This window comes from Cervus canadensis, chromosome 10, assembly GCF_019320065.1.
Source record: "Cervus canadensis isolate Bull #8, Minnesota chromosome 10, ASM1932006v1, whole genome shotgun sequence".
Taxonomy (NCBI): domain Eukaryota; kingdom Metazoa; phylum Chordata; class Mammalia; order Artiodactyla; family Cervidae; genus Cervus; species Cervus canadensis.
This window is the reverse complement of record NC_057395.1, coordinates 68,951,987-68,968,420: the sequence shown is the minus strand read 5'-3', so window position 1 is coordinate 68,968,420 and position 16,434 is coordinate 68,951,987. Positions and strand designations below refer to the sequence as shown.

General features: G+C 44.0%; 1 protein-coding gene across 1 annotated transcript in view; it reads right to left on the bottom strand.

Moving 5' to 3' along the window:
* Positions 1-1,146: 1,146 nt before the first annotated feature.
* The window catches only part of LOC122448930 (collagen alpha-1(I) chain-like), a 79,928-nt gene continuing 64,640 nt past the window's right edge, over positions 1,147-16,434 (bottom strand). Inside the window, exons 3-5 of the mRNA XM_043480587.1 lie at positions 11,945-12,301; positions 10,281-10,364; positions 1,147-1,323 (exon numbers count right to left, since the gene is read on the bottom strand). Coding sequence (XP_043336522.1) covers positions 1,281-1,323; positions 10,281-10,364; positions 11,945-12,301 — 484 coding nt within the window. The 3' untranslated portion in view covers positions 1,147-1,280. The remainder of the gene's footprint in view (positions 1,324-10,280; positions 10,365-11,944; positions 12,302-16,434) is intronic.

Genomic DNA, 16,434 nt, shown 5'->3' with positions numbered 1-16,434 from the left:
TCAAGAGTCTCCAAATAATAAATGCTGGAGAGGGCATGGAGAAAAGGGAGCCCTCCTACACTATTGGTGGAAATGTAAATTGGTATAGCCACTATGGAAAATAGCAGAGACGTCCCTTAAAAAACTAAAAACAGAGTCACCATATGATCCTGCAACTCTACTCCTGGGCATATAGCCAGAGAAAACTAAACTATAATTTGAAAACATACATGCACCCCAATGTTCATTGCAACACTATTTACAATAACCAAGATGTGGAAGCAACCTAAATGTCTATCAACGATGAATGGATAAAGAAGATGTGGTACATATGTACAGTTGAATAATACTCAGCCATGAAAAGGGATGAAATAATACCATTTGCAGCAACATGGATGAACCTAGAGATTATCATACTAAGTGAAATAAGTCAGAGACCAATTCATATAATGGGGTCATGTAGGAGAATGCCCCACAAGATTCTTATATGGAATCTTGGGAAAAAAATGAATTTATTTACAAAACAGAAATAGACCTGCAAACATAGAAAACAAACTTATGATTACCAGAGGGGAATGGGGAGTGGGGGAAGGGATAAATTAGGAGGTTGGGGTTAACATATACACACTATTGTTATATATAAAATAGATAACCAATAAGGACCTACTATATAGCACAAGGAGCTATACTTAGTATTTTGTAATAACCTATAAGGAAAAAGAATCTGAAAAAGAATGTGTGTGTGTGTATACACATATATATACATGTTGTTGTTGTTATTTAGTCACTAAGCTGTGTCTGACTATGTGAGGCCCCATGGATTTTATGTAGCCTCTCAGGCTCCTCTGTCCATGGGATTTCCCAGGCAAGAATATTGGAGTGGGTTGCCATTTCTCTCTCCTGGGGATCTTTCCAACCCAGGGATTGAACCCATGTCTTCTGCATCGTGGGCAGATTTTTTACCATTTTACTACCACTGAACTACCTCAGATTTCCCCATATACATACATATATACACATATTTGTGACTATATATATAATATATATACACACACACATATGAATCAGTGTGTGGTACACCTGAACATAAGACAACACTGTAAACGAACTATACTTACTTATGTTGAACACACATACACACAGAGTGGACCTAGAGCACTTGAACCAAAAACTACCAGATTCCAGCAACACTGTCTTAGGTTCATGCAGCTTCCAACAGCACAGTCTGTCTGCATCTTGTTTAAAGAGGCCACTTAGATGTCACAACAATTCTTAATTCAAAGGCATCAGGATAAGTCATTTCACTTTTCCGCACAGGGTGAGCTGCAAACGATATATGCGTAGCTGTGTAGGAGTAAAGGAACGGAAGAAAATCATTTACATTTGTTGTCCAATACTTCCGAATTCAGTTTCATATGCCAAGTTCTTATGGTAAGCACAGCCTATACTACTTCAGCCAAATCAGAACACTGTAACTCTCCAACTCAATCAGGAAGTCAGAATTTCATGAGCAATGTGAAAAATCATTGTATAATTGTAAATTACAACTATAATCAACCCTGTGGCCCCTGGGCCGTCTTCATCACTAGGCTGTGAACCAAAAGGCTTCAGGGTGAATGGATCTGCAGGAGGCAAGCTGCCAGCCATAAGACAAAGGGAACGGACTCATTCACAGAGAATAGAGGGAAGCAATGTTCGTGGAAAAGAAGGAGACTTGTTACCCAGCAGTAGAGTTCTAGAAGCATTAGTATTCTCTAACTAGTTCGTTTTAAAATAGGAAAATGAGGAAATTCCCTGGCAGTCTAGAAGTTAGGACTCCATGCTCTCACCGCCGAGGGCCTGAGTTCGATCCTTGGTTGTGGAACTAAGACTCTGAAAGTCACACAGTTAAAAAAATAAATAAAGAAAAACAAAGTTGGAAACATCTCTTTGATTCCAGTGCCTAAATATGAAAGTGATACATCCCCACAGTTGTTATTTTTTAAAGTTCAGTCATCAAAAGGATATAACAGGAATTGCATTCAAAACATTTTACAACTGCAAGAAGGGTACAGACCCATCAGAACAGATTCCAGCCACTGTACAGAGTAGGATCCACTGAAGAGTAGGCTGGATGTACAAAAGAAGAGTCTGGATATCCAGCACCCCAGAATCCCACATGCATACCCCACAGGAAACCCCTGTCCATTTCTTAGGACTTGTTCCAGAAATGTTTTGTGCCTCCATGAGCATATCTGTGTGCCTTGTTGTTGATGTTCAAGTCGCTAAGTTGTGTCTGACTCTTTGCAACCCAATGGACTGCAGCACGCCAGGCTTCCCTGTTCTTCACTATGTCCAGAGTTTGCTCAAATTCATGTCCACTGAGTCAAGTGTCATTCAACGGATGAGAAAGCTGACTGGGATGGTGACCATGGTTAGAGGTGAATCCAGATCTGACTAGTCCAACTCATGCATTTCATTGGGGAGAAAATCAAAACTGGAAAGGAGAAAGTGAGCTCCAAAGTCAGATAGGTCAGTGGCAGAAGGAAGAATGGCCCCAACTCCTCTGAAAGGCCCTGGCTATCAGTGGAGCAATAAACTGGACATGACGCCTTAGCATCTGAGCTAAAAGAATGGATGGGAAACATACCCTGAGGAGTGACTGTCTCTGATACCTGTATAATGTGGGACAGTGATGGGTGTCTCAGGGTACCGCTGGGGCCTGATTGACAGGAAACCCAGGTCCTGTTTTCATGGGCATCGCTAGGCCCCTTAGGAACACCAGGGAAGAAGACTTTGGAGCACGCTGCTTGGGCCTGATTGAAGTCGTCTCATGGAAGGCTGAAGGAAGACATTCAGGATTCCCTAAGAAGGCAGATCATTCACCTGTGATGGTGGGTTCTGGTCAGGGGAAGGAAAGGAACAGTGAAAAGGAATTCAAGGCAAATGAAGGATTCAAACGGCAGAGAACAAAGCTGTGTAAGACAAGGATGCAAGGAGAGTTTCAGCAAAGGCTAGAGGAAGTGATCACAGATTTAGAAAAAGGAAAAGAGCCATGGAGTCCTGGAAGCCAAGAGAGCCAAGTTCCTGGAAGGAATAAGGAGACAGCTAGGACAGTTGCTGCAAGGGTTCAAGGCAGAAGAAGACTTTAAAATAACCGGGGGCTCATAGTGTATAGTTAAAATATGGCCCATTGTGGTGACATGACAAACAAGGGATGAAGTCACAGTGGCCACATTGCCCTAGTGGGCATCCTGTTGTTTTTTCCTTAAGGCGAGATCCTGTTTTTCCCCTCCTGGTGCCAATTTCTCAAGACTACGTGACCACCCGACCATGAGACCCCTTCAACTATGTGACCACAAGACCCCAGTTGTGGGTTAAAGATGAACTAAGGCCCCCTCCCTTCAGGGCACAATATCCCATCGATAGCGTGCAAGAAGGGATGGCTGTAAAGGCAGGGCACTGGTTTTTCTCTAAAGCCAGTCTCTTTCTTTCTTCCTATAATAAATCTTTTCTCTGCCTGAATGCCCAGATCACTCTCTTTTTCTCTGCACTCACCTTACAGAGGGGACATCCCTGGTGGTTCAGTGGCTAAGACTCTACATTCCCAATGCAGGGGAGCTGGGTTCAATCCCTGGTCAGAAAACTAGATCCTACGTGTGTGTGTGTGTGTGTGCACGTGCATGCACACGTGCGTGCACGCGCACTCACTCAGTCGTGTCCAACTTTTTGTGACCCCATGGCCTGTAACCACCAGGCTCCTCTGTCCATGGAATTCTCCAGGCAAGAATACTGGAGTGGGTTGCCATTCCCTCCTCCAGGGGATCTTCCTGACCCAGGGATCAAACCCATATCTCCTGCATTGCAGGCAGACTCTCTATTGTCTGAGCCACAGGGAAGCCCTAGATCCTACATGCTGCAACAAAAATTGAAGATCATGTGTGCTGCAACAAAGACCTGGGGCATTCAAATAAACAAATTAAAATAACTGTTGGATGTGACAGTCTAGAAGTCACTGGTGACCTGCCTGAGAGTCACTTCAGTAAAGCAGTGACAGCATAATCCAGATTGCAGTGATTCCAGAGGGAATGGGAAGTGAGAAAACAGGGCCGTTGAGGGCAGACATGTCGGTGGCTGGCAGACTGGTCGGAAAGGAGAAGGTGGGGACGTGGCCTCTGGGGGAACCTAGGAGCAGGGCTCAGAGGACCTTCGCTCCACTTCTGCCTATGCACAGGCAGTTTACTCATGCTCAAGGCCAGAAGAGAGAGAAAGCGGGAGTCCAGCTTCCTATACCAGCCTCAGCAGAATCATGGTTCCCTAGGGATTTGTATAAATTATCCATAGTGACAGAACTCTGTGCTCATCCTGTTTGCAAGACCTATGCATAAAGTATGATAATAACAACAGTCACCATTTCCCGAGAGCTTATTTATGCAGAGCTAAGAGCTTTACATAAATTACCTCGTTTAATCCTCACAACAACTCGGTGAGGTAGGCCTTATTATGTTCTCCAGTTTGAAAATGATGAAACCTGAGACGCACAGAGCTTCATCAACCTGCTACAGGGCATCCAGCCAGTAAAAGGCAGCGTCAGGATTCAAACCCAGGTCTGCCCTCTCCCGGCAGTGCTCCGAACCATGAAGCCGGGGTCCCTCATGCTGGACTCCGGGAATCACAGGCATCAGTGTCACCTGGGAGCATTTGAAACATGCAAATCCCCAGGTTGCACAGATGCTCTATTGACTCCAAATCTATGAAAGTGGAGCCTAGAATCTGCGCTTCTATCCAGCTCCCCCACACGACTCTCATGCTCACATAAGTCTTCTTTAAAAAAAAAAATTTATTTATTTATTTTTGGTTGCGCTGGGTTTTCATTGCTGCACTTAGGTTTTCTCTAGTTGCAGCGAGTGGGGGCTACTCTCTTGGTTTGGAACACAGACTCTAGGGTGCGTGGGCTTCAGTAGTTGTGGCACCCAGGCTTAGCTGCCTCGAGGCATGTGGAGTCTTCCCGGACCAGGGATCCAACCCGTGTCTTCTGCATTGACTGGCTGATTCTTTAACCACTGGACCACCAAGGAAGCCCAGAAATCTTATGTGAAGAATTACATCTCCTTCCTAGGCGAGGTGCCTATCATTGGTTGTCATCCACATTGGGATTTACAATCTTCCTCAAGGATAAAGAAACCCTGGACTGCTTGTTTGAGATAAAACAAATTCTCAGGCCTTAACATGAGCCTATTGAATGAGGATTTCCAGGGGAGAGGACTGTGGCCATCTGTGTATTTAGCAAGTTTCCCAGGCAATTCATTTGTTCTGTTATTTGCAGCTGAAAGTATTATAAGCACCACCCTGGACTCTAAATTAGGTTCTAACACCTAATCATGCTATGATTCCTCTTCCTTGGCTGTAAAATGGGCAGAAGTAGGCCCACCTGGTAGAGTTGTGGTAACGATGAGAAACTGTACCAATTAAGATTAGATTTACCTATTTATAACACAAAGAAAGTAATAATGGCTTATACAAAATGAGTTTATTTTCCTCTCAGGTTGAAGTTGGAGCTAAGAAATCCAGAACTGGTGTGAGGTCTCTAATCATCAGGGACACAGACTCTTGCTGTCTGTCTTCTGGTATGCTGTGTCATTATTAACATATTGCCTCTTGGCACAAAATGGCTGCTGAGGCTACAGCCATTTTGTCTACAGTCCCTGAAAGAAGGAAGGGGAAAAGGGATGCACCTGCTAGTCAAGTCAGATACCCTTAAGAAGCATTTCTGGCAGGTCTTCATAACATTCCTGTTTATGCTGCATGACCAGGAGTCTTGCAATATTGTCACAGAGCCACACCTAGTTGCAAGGAAGGCTAGGAACTAAAATCCTTTCATTCAGAATCAGGTCTTTGCCACCCCCAAATAAATCAGGCTTCTGCTATATGAAAAGAAAGATTAACAAAAACTGGCTGTCACAAAAAATGTTCTTTCAGCTTCAGGGAGCTGAAGACACCAGCTCCTGTGCTTTGAAATCCATTGGCCATGCTTCCCAGGGGCTGCCCCAACCCATGGCTGAGTTCAATGGCGTACAAAGTCAGACCCAATCCTGGGACAAGGGACTCCTTTATTGGCTAACTTTGACTCAAGGAGGCCCTACAGCTTTGCCAAACCTTTGTTAGACTGAATCTTCCTGAAACCGCAGGGCAGTCTGGGACACTTGCCCCACCTTCTCTTCTTCACTTGGGGTCTGATGGCCCTTCTGGCCTTCTCTAGCTCCCACCCAGGTGCTCCTCCCAGTAAAACCCTTGCACAGTTAACTCCAGCTTGATGTCTGCTTCTTGATGGACCTGGACTAGCAAAATTAGCAAGGCAATTCTCAGGCTGTCGCACAGATTTAAATAATGCATGTAGCAGCTGCATAACTCGGGGATGAGCATGTAGTAGACCCTCAATAAATAATGGCTGTGTGGTGATAATGCTGGTCTAGGCGGAGAAGGGTGAAGAAGTGGGGGAGGAGGAAGAGGAGAACTGCTGCTGCTGCTAAGGCGCTTCAGTCTTCAGTCGTGTCCGACCCTGTGAGACCCCATAGGCGGCAGCCAGGAGCTAATTATGGAGAAAGGAGGGTTTACAAATTGGTGGGACAAGAATCTGAAGCAAATTACTCTGCTTCAATCTTCTCCACCCCCAGAAAATTTCTATTATAGTACAATCTGGTTAAAATCAGCACCAAACAGACTTCCCTGGTGGCTCAGTGGTTAAGGATCCGCCTTACAACTGGGGGACACAGGTTCAATCCCTGGTCCAGGAAGACCCCACATGCCATGGGGCAACTAAGCCCGTGCATCACAACTACTGGTCCCACAAGCTCTAGAGCCCGTGCTCCACCAAAGGAGAAGCTACCACAATGAAAAGCCTGTGCACCACAACTGGAGAGGAGCCCTGGCTCACCGAAACTAGAGAAAGACCTTGAGCAGCAACAAAGACCCAGCACAGCCAAAAAAAAAAAAAAATGGTCAGCACCAAAGTCAGTGTGAAAGGGACAAAACAGACCCTAGATAGTGGTCATCTTAGGGAGACTGAACTGTTACTACTGAGCATCAGCCAATTCAAGTCATTTTTCTACAAAAAAGAAAGGGGGGGAAGAAATAGGGCAGGCCCTAAGACAAAATTATACAAAATAAACCCAATGCCCTGGGCAACTCTGGTTCTCACAGAAAAATTGTGACCAGAATAAGCTAAGAGGTCATTCTTCTTGTAATGACCTAAGAGGGCGTCCCAGGTGGTGCTAGTGGTAAAGAACCTGCTTGCCAATGCAGTAGACAAGAGACAAGGGTTCAATCCCTGGGTTGAAGAGACCCCCCTGGAAGAGGGCATGGCAACCCACTCCAGTACTTTTACCTGGAGAATCTTATGGACAGAGGAGCCTGGCGGGCTACAGTCCATAAGGCCGCAAAGAGTCAGATACAACTGAAGCAGCTTGGCAAAGCACAGCACAAGGACCTAGGAACACTATTCCAGGGAGAAAGTTTTCAGCATAAAAGTTAAAGCACATGCAAGTCTCTACAAAAATAATAAAGAATTTCAAGGCGATAAGATAGTGAGGAGGGACTTCCCCAGAGGTCCAGCGGTTAAGAATCTGCCTGCCAACACAGGGGACACAGCTTCGATTCCTGGGCCGGCAAGATTCCACATGCCGCAGAGCAAACTATGGCTGTGCATCGCTACTACTAAATCTGAGTTCTAGAGCCCTGGAGCTGCAACAAGAGAAGCAGCAATGAGAAGCCTGTGCACCACAACTAGAGAGCTGCCCCCGCCCCCGACAACTTGAGAAAAGTCCTGGAACAGCAATGAAGACCCTGCGCAGCCAAAAATAAAATTAATTAATTAAAAACAAGTTGGGGTGGGGGGAGACAGGGAAAGCACAATGAGGGGGAAAGGTGGATGTAACCTGTATAGGACACAAAAGTCCCAGAGACCTTAATCAACATTGTATACTCAGCACATGGTAGAACCTCAGTTAATGATGGTTGCCCAGATAACTGAATGGCTCACCCAAGGTTACAGTTCATCATTCATTCATACATGGAAGAAAGATGTGTAGAAATCCTACTATGTGCCAGGCCCTGTGCTAGGCCCTGAGAGTGCCACAGTGAACAGGACAGTTGAGGCCCTTGTCTTTACCATCCTCTTGCAGGGAAATCTCCTTTGTAGACATTTTATGTGAGTCCTTCTACCTCTGTCTTTCCACAAACACAGCTTGAATTGGTGCCCATGTCTATCAGATTTGAAGCCTATTCATTTCTCCTAAAATATTTTCATTGTCTCTGAAACCAAGTTGAACCACCCATGTAAAATGATCCATGATGCCACCCTGGGTTTCCATTAAATAACTCTGCATTAGTTATCTACTGCTGTGTAACCAGTTAACTCCCCAAATTAGCAGCTTAAAATAACATTAATTTTCTCACAGAGCTAAGGACTGACTTAGCTTGCTGGTCTGACTCTCCCCAAACTCCACCCAAATCCCAGTGGGGGAGAGGGAGTGCGTGCAAATTCCACAGTTTAAAAATACAAATGCACACAGAAATAAATTCACTCTGCCCTGGAAACCCAGTGTTTGAACCCCAGAGAACTAACTGCCTGTCCTCAACCCTACTTCAGCATCACACCATAGGCCTGCAAAGAAGGACATCACAGAAGCATTAGGGGAACCACTGACCGAAACCACCTGCCCTGGCCAGGCACCACTGTAGCAACTTGCATGAGTTATAATACCACAGGAGGTCCTCGTAAGGAATATGGAACTAGCTACCATCAACCAGAAGAATTCAGGAAAAGGGCAAAAGGAGAGAGGAGCTGTCAGTCCTAATGTCCTACCAACCTCCCAGAATCCTTCTCACTGGAATCCATCTTGGCTAAGTGGTGCAGGCACCATCAGAAAGGACCATGAGTCAGATGATTGGCCAGAGACAACCCAAAACTAACCCTGTCACCATAAAACCTGAAACTTCAAGTCATGTGGCAGAGCAGTTCTGGGCTCCCTTAACCTGGTGCTCTCCCCCCGGCGTCCCTTCCCAATAAAGTCTCTTGCTTTGTCATTACATGTGTCTCCTTGGACAATTCATTTCCGAGTGTTAGACAAGAGCCCACTCTTGGGACCTGGAAGGGGGTTCCCTTTTCTGCAACAGAAACAGCTCCAATTAAGTCATAAGTGTTTGTTCCACAGTTAATCGGTGTCTTCTATACTTTAGTCAGTGTCTTCTCTTCTACAACTACTATATTTTTCTCATGTAAAATTCGGGACTTTATTACCACACATGTTTCCCTCTTTACTTTGGCTGTGGGGAAGCTCAGAGTCAACCTCATAAACCTCAGCTGGCATGCACCTCCTTGAGCTAATGTCACCCTGAAGTTATCGCTTCTACTTATTCTATATCCCGTCCAATCTTCGTTTTACTCTTTTGTGTATTTTGTGCTTTTATAATTCCTCTCAAAGCTTTTGTGAATTGGAGTATAAATACATAAAATTAAGTTTGTGTGTCAAAGGCTGATTACTTGCACACATGTGCCACCTAGTGGCAAGAATGATAACTGTCAGATTAGAAACCTCCCTGTTTTTTCAGGGAAGTGCCAAGGGCTGGCAGGCGGGATGGGAGAAGATGGAGACTAGAGCCATTCTCTGTGCTTTGTCAGGGAAGTGAGACTGCTGGGGAGTAAAGAGACTCCAGGCAGGGTAAAAGCAGCAGGTGATTCACTGGCTGGTATCCGACACAGTTTACTTGAATATGAAGAAGCCAAAAAATTGCGAATATCTAGCAAATGAGGAAGGCACTGGAAGTTGGAAGGGTTAAGTGAAAGGTGTTAGAAAAACTAAACCATGAAAAAAATACCTGATTCAGGCAGAAGATCACTTGAAAGGTACTTAATGTGAGTTGACTGCAAACGTGACCAGCCGTTTTTTAAGCATTCACACTAACCACAGGAAGAAGCTTAGAGTCTACAATGTTTTCATTTTACTCAGGAGAAAACTGGGGCCCAGAGACCCTGAACACCTTGTCCAGTCATACAGCTTTTCACTGACATCTCCAGGATGACTCCAAATCTAGTCCTCTTTCTCCAGAATGACATTGCCCTTAATCATATGTAGCAGGTGCTCATTTGGGCTTTTATTTTGCACACAGGGTCTCAAAATAAAAAAATCAGATTCTCACCCCAAATTGCTGGATCCAGCATGTTTCCAAGGAATTATTACTCACTGGTTTTGTAGTTGCCCCTTGACACACCCACAAAGGGTCAGGATGGAAGAGATGGTTTATGAAACACTGGTGTCACTAACCTCCACTGGATGGCAAAGGCCATTAGTCCACGATGATGGCGAGGGATCCTAGAAGCCAATCGCAGTAGCTGAGAGAGCTCCAGCCTGGGGAAGAGAAGATAGGTTCATCCATCCACAGTGTTGACCAGCATCTGCTCTGGGCAGGATGCTGAACTGGCAAGATCACAAGGCACCGGCCATATCCGGATGCCATATACATTCCATCTGTCTGTACCCTATGTGTGTTCTTGCATATGGCTCGAGCTGCTGACGGAGGAATAGCATAGTTACAGCTAAGGATCTGGAGAGCCCCATGAAGACTTAGCCCAAGGGTCTGAGGTCTGAGGCTGAACTGTTTTTGAAACAGCCTAGAGTCAAGGCCCACCCGGGAAAACTGGAACTACTGTCTGAGCAGAATTTGAGATATTATTTTATCAGACAGGGCCTATATAGAAGAATTTAATCATCACAGAGAGTTCTACTAGACAGTACCAGCCCTTTCCTGGATTTTCTGCATCTTGCCAGTTCTTCCAGGCCCTTCAGATACAGACATAAGCAGAGAGTGATATGAGTCACTTGTTTCTGGAAGGGGCAGAACCCCACTGGCTGTGCCATATCTGATATTGCAGAGGTACAAATGACCCACCAGAGATAGACGGCACTTAAGAAGTCAACTCCTCAAAAAAAAAAAAAAAAAGAAGTCAACTCCTCAAACGTTTCAGAAGTCTACACCAGTAAAAGGTACCAGAATAGGGACATGAAGGAAGTATTAGGGGCCCTCAACTGTTTTTTTTTTTTTAAATGGGAACCACTTTTCAAATCTTTATTGAATTTGTTACAATAGTGCTTCTGCTTTATATTTTTGGGTGTTTTTTTTTTGTTTGTTTGGGTTTTTTTCTTTGGGGGGGTCGGGGGGGGGGCGGAATTCCTTGTTTTGTTTTGGCCGTGAGGCATCTCAGCTCCCCAGACCAGGGATTGAACCCACACCCCCTACATTAGAAGGTGACGTTTTAACCACTGGACCACCAGGGAAGTCCCCTGGCCTCAACTATTAAGGTCAGAAAGATGTAGGTTCCATTCCTCTCAGGTTTGAGACAAGAATCAGAATTAGTTCCAACCGTACTGAGTTCTTACCACACTACAGAACTCAGCTGTGTAGTCTGGTCAAGTCAACAACCTTTATCCACCACACCTTCAGTTTTCCCTTCCAATAAGATGAGAACAGTACCCCAGCAAGCTGGGCAGCAGGAACATCCCCCAAGGCAGAAGCAAGAAGGCTAGAGGAGAGTCGTGGTCGCCCAGAACAGGGGCAGCTATCCGCTGAGGAAAGTGGGAAGCCCCGCGGGCGCCCCCTGAGGGCGAAAAGTCGTGCTCGCGGCAAGTCCCAACATAAAATAGATCCCCCACACTCCGAACGCCATAACTCTTTGCACCACTTAAAAGTGTCCGATGAGAAGCAAGAGCTGGGGAAATAATGTAGGGCCGTCATCATGTTTCTTTTGAAATAGCGCCCCCGGCTTCTCAGATCTCTCAAAGATTCGCTTGATCGAAACCTAAGCTTGGAAAACTCTCAGGACTACACTGTAGAAGGGACATTCCCGCTGGTGATAACCCGGAGGTAGAGGCACAGACGCTCGGGCGCGGCGCCGCCGGGAGGTGGGGCAGGGCAGGTGTGGAAGGCCCACCTGGTCCCTCCGCTTCCCTCTAGAATTTCCACCGCACCCGCGACCCCCGAGGGCCGGGGAGGCTCGAGCTCCCGCAAGTTGAACTTGGAGGGGCTCGACTTCAATTTACTGCACTTCCCAGGGGCCTCTGTGTAAAGAGGGCGGCCCGGCGGCGGCTCGCTGCCCCCGCCTCCACAGCGCGGGATATTTTCTTTCACACCCGGAGGTCTCGCCCTCCCGGGGCAGAGCCTGCCGAGGCCCCCTCCAAGGACAGAGAGCGAGCTCGGTACCTCATCTTCCCCCCACCCCCCGTAGGAATAAAGCAGAAAGAAATCAGCGTCGCAAGGCCCTCTGGGAAACGTAGTTTCCAAAATATTTCTGGGAAACAGTCGGAGGGAGGCCGCGAGGATTTGGCAGCCAATTAGCGCCGGGCTTGGGGCTTGTCACGTGGCCCGCGTGGTCAGCTGCTCTGGAGTCTGGGCTGGGCTGCGGGAGGGGGCGTCTCGAGCTGTGGGCAGAGCTGCTACGCGCGTCTGGACTTCGGGACTGGCGTCCTCAGCACTCCCCGAGCCGTCCCTGCTGGCCAATGAGAGCGCTCATTTGCATATATTTGAACTTGGCTCTAGAGGATCTTTCAGTGTTCATCTCCTACCTTGGCCACTGCAGCTGCCGAACTGAGACACTGGAGTTGCTGCTTCAAAGCTTTTCTGAATAAATCATTCATCAGTGATTGGATGATGAATCAGTTATCGCCTCATCTTTTCTACGCGCTGTTCTCATTCGGCCACTTTTGTCTTCACCCGTGACCTTGTCTCCTCGGAAACTTAAGTCGCGGGACCCGTCTCTTTTCTCATTATCGGGCCCCCTCCCATTTCATTTCTTTCCCTACCCAGCTTAGATCCTGCCCCGCTATTGCGTGCTTCTGTAACAACCCCAGACCGTCAGTTAATAGAATCGCCCGCTTTGGGTTTGCTAGGTGCTCCTGGAGTGGGGAAAAGATACATCACTAACTTCACAGGTAGGTGCCACTGGAATCAAGATCTCAGACGTCATCTAAGGCCTAAACCTAGTGCATTGGGACCGCACTGGGAGGCCAGAAAAAACAGAGGCCGATAATTTGCTGCTGAAACCTCTGGTGGGAGTACAAGGTTTTAGAACGTCTAGCTTTGTTGCATCCACCTCGTGTTTGTCCTATTACAATCTGAGAATGAAGTGTAGAGCAAAGCAACATATTAGTGATGAGAATATTCTAGAATAGTGCGTTGGTGAAAAAGAAGACACTAAAAGTCTCCAGCAAATATTAAGTAACATAAGAAATGAAATGAGAAATGGCAGGAAAGCGTGGCCAAGACGCTAAGTTGGTATAAATCAGAAATTCTAAATGAACCCAGAGAGCAAGACAAAGTTCTTTAGAAACCATTATGATGGAAAGAGATTGCATGTTTCTGATGGAAAAGCAGGCATTGGCCCTGTTTTTGCCAGCCTTCCAGATAGATTAAAAGATAATACCCAAAAATATTCCCTTGAGAAGTGGCAGGTGTAAGAGGATCCTCAAAATCAGTAATTGGGCTTCAAAAATACAAATTTTAAAAAGGAGTTTTTTTCCTGAGGGGAAGGGAGATCCAAAGCAGGTATGTTTGGACTTATTAGAGGCCCCTACCATGTTGTTTCTTAGAGGCAGAATCCCAAGTAGCCTGGGTCCCTGCTGGCACAAAGGCCATTAAGCAGGCTTTGAAGCCCCAGGTGAAGACCACACACAGCCTGAAACTTCTCAGGACGTGTGCTACCAAAGCCCTGGAGAGGAGATGTGGTTTGGTTTTGTTCTCTTACAATGATTACATTTTATTAATTTGTATCTTTCCATTCCTCTGTGGCATATGGTCCATTTGTTATATAAAAAATCCGTGAACTACTTTAAACCCTATCTAGTGTTTTCACATACTACATGATAATTTGATTAAGAGCAGCAAACTTGTCAGTTAACTGGAAAGGATATTGCTTTGAAAGCAACACAATGTATTACACATCTATATATCAACCTTGCCACTTGATTCTAAATTTAAAGACTTGCTGTTTACCAACAGGATGTTACAAGTACATTTACATGTGTCTCTGGGGAAAATGCCTGCAGAAAATAACCACATATTTATATGCAAGGCAAATATCTGGAACCAAACAAAACAATTGTAGAATCCCAGGCAGACATTAATATTTTAGGGGTAAAGCACAAGTTCTCCAATGAACAAGGAAACCTACACAGTGTGGAGTAAGAAATCACACAGGTATCAATTTTCTTAAAGGTAAAGGAACGCATCTCAGACTGTGTTCAGGAGCAGTTTGGTTGGTTGGTTGGTTGGTTGTTTTCAATTCATTATACACCAATACTTTTCTAAGTAAGAATTTATTTCTAGAAAAAAAAATTATAATGAATTATAAAATACAAAACACTTTTTAAATGGTTAGAGTCAGCATACATAAAATCACCTTCAAATTGCTATAAAAGTCTCCAAACAGACTCAATTCTGTATTTCATTCATGGAATACCAGATAATCAACCCACCTTGTCCAAGGACTATATTTTTAATATAGCACTGAGATAAAGCATCTAAAATGGAGATCTTTCAAAAGTAAATCACTCCCTGGCTCAAAATCTCATTGTTTTCATAGTACTGACTTTTATTGTCAATATATGAATATACCACATTTTATTTACCCACTGTCCTGTTGACAGACATTTGGATTGCTTCCTACTTTTTATTAGTACAAAACAATGCTGCAATGAACATTCCTGTAAATGTTTCCTCATGCACAAGTCCAAGAACCTAGGGTATGTACTCATGCCATTCTATGTGATTCATTTACCCATGAGTGAAACTGCTGGGTTGAAGAATGTATGGGTTTTCCCTTTTAGATATTGCCTGCTTGGTCTCCAAAGTACCTGTACCAATTTACACTCAACTTCAGCAGCATGGAAGAGTTCTCAATTCTCCATTTTATCACAAACATTCAAAATTGTCAGACTTTTTAATTTTCCCCAAACTGCTGGATATGAAATGGTACTTTATTATGGTCTAGTTTGTGTTTCCCTAGTTAATAATGAGATTAAACATCTTCTCATACATTTATTAGCCATTTTGGCTTCTTATTCTGTGATTTGTCTCTTTATCTTTTGCTCATTTTTTCTATTGAGTGCTTTTATTTTTGATTTATAAGTTATTTATATCAATATAGTCTGGATTTGGTCAATGATGTACGTTGCAAATATTTTTTCCCCGTTTGCAGTTTGTCCTTTCATTTTTTAGTGATGTCTTTTGATATTTGGGCATTTTTAATTTTAATGATGTTGACTTTATCAGCTTTTTTCTTTATGGATTGTGCTTTTTGTCATTTATTAAATCTCTGCTCTAAACAGAGTAAGACATGCTCTCATATTTTCGTCTAAAAGTTTTCCTCCTGCATTCTTGAATTCCTCTTGGATTTTTGTATTTGGTCCAAGAAAGAGTTTCAGTTTTATTTTATAATATTCTGCCTGTATGAGTAACAAATTACTCATCATCAGTTTTGGAAAAATCTGTCCTTTCTCCACTGATCTGCAATGCCACTTTGTCAAAGATATCAGACGTTCATCTATGGCTGTGTTTCTACGCTCTGTATTCTGTTCAGTGGCGTAGCTATCTAACCCTGTTCCAATGTTAACAATGTCTTAATTACCATACTTTATAATAAGTTTTGTTGTGAGCTAGGATGAGTCCTCCATCCTCTTGTCTTTCTCATGCGTGTCTTACATGTTTTTGTACATTAACATTTTCATTTTAGAATCGGCTTGTTGAGTTGCCAAAGAACCATGTCAGGATTTTTATCGTAATTGCGATAAAATTGGGGAACTGACATCTTCATGACCCTTATGTTTTTCTGTATGTGTTCATAATGCTTTTCTCTTTATTTAGGTCATCTTTAAGATTTTTCTGTTTTAGAATAATTCTTCATTAAGACTAAGCATCTTTTGTTAGATTTATTGAAAAGTACCTTACCACTTCTTAATGCCATAAATAACATCTTTTAAAAAATCATATTTTCTAACTCATTGTGTCTGAACTATAGGAAACAATTGAGTCACTTTGCCAAACTCTCATATTATTTCTAATAATCTGTTTGTAAATTCTCTTGTCTTTTTCTATGTAGACAATCAGTATTCTTGCTTGGAGAATTCCAGGGACAGAGGAGCCTGGCTGGCTACAGTCTATGGGGTTGCAAAGAGTCGGACACAACTGAGTGACTAACACACACACACAGTGTAGACAATCACATAACCTTTCTCTTTATTTAGGTCATCTTTCTTTTTAAAAAATCTTCATAAAGGCTTTAAACAACTTTGGTTAGATTTATTGAAATGTACCTTACCATTTCTTGATGCCATAAATAACACCTTTTTTAAAATTATATTTTCCACCTCTTTGTGTCTGAACTATAGGAAAACAATTGAATCATTTTGCCAAGCTCATGTTATTTCT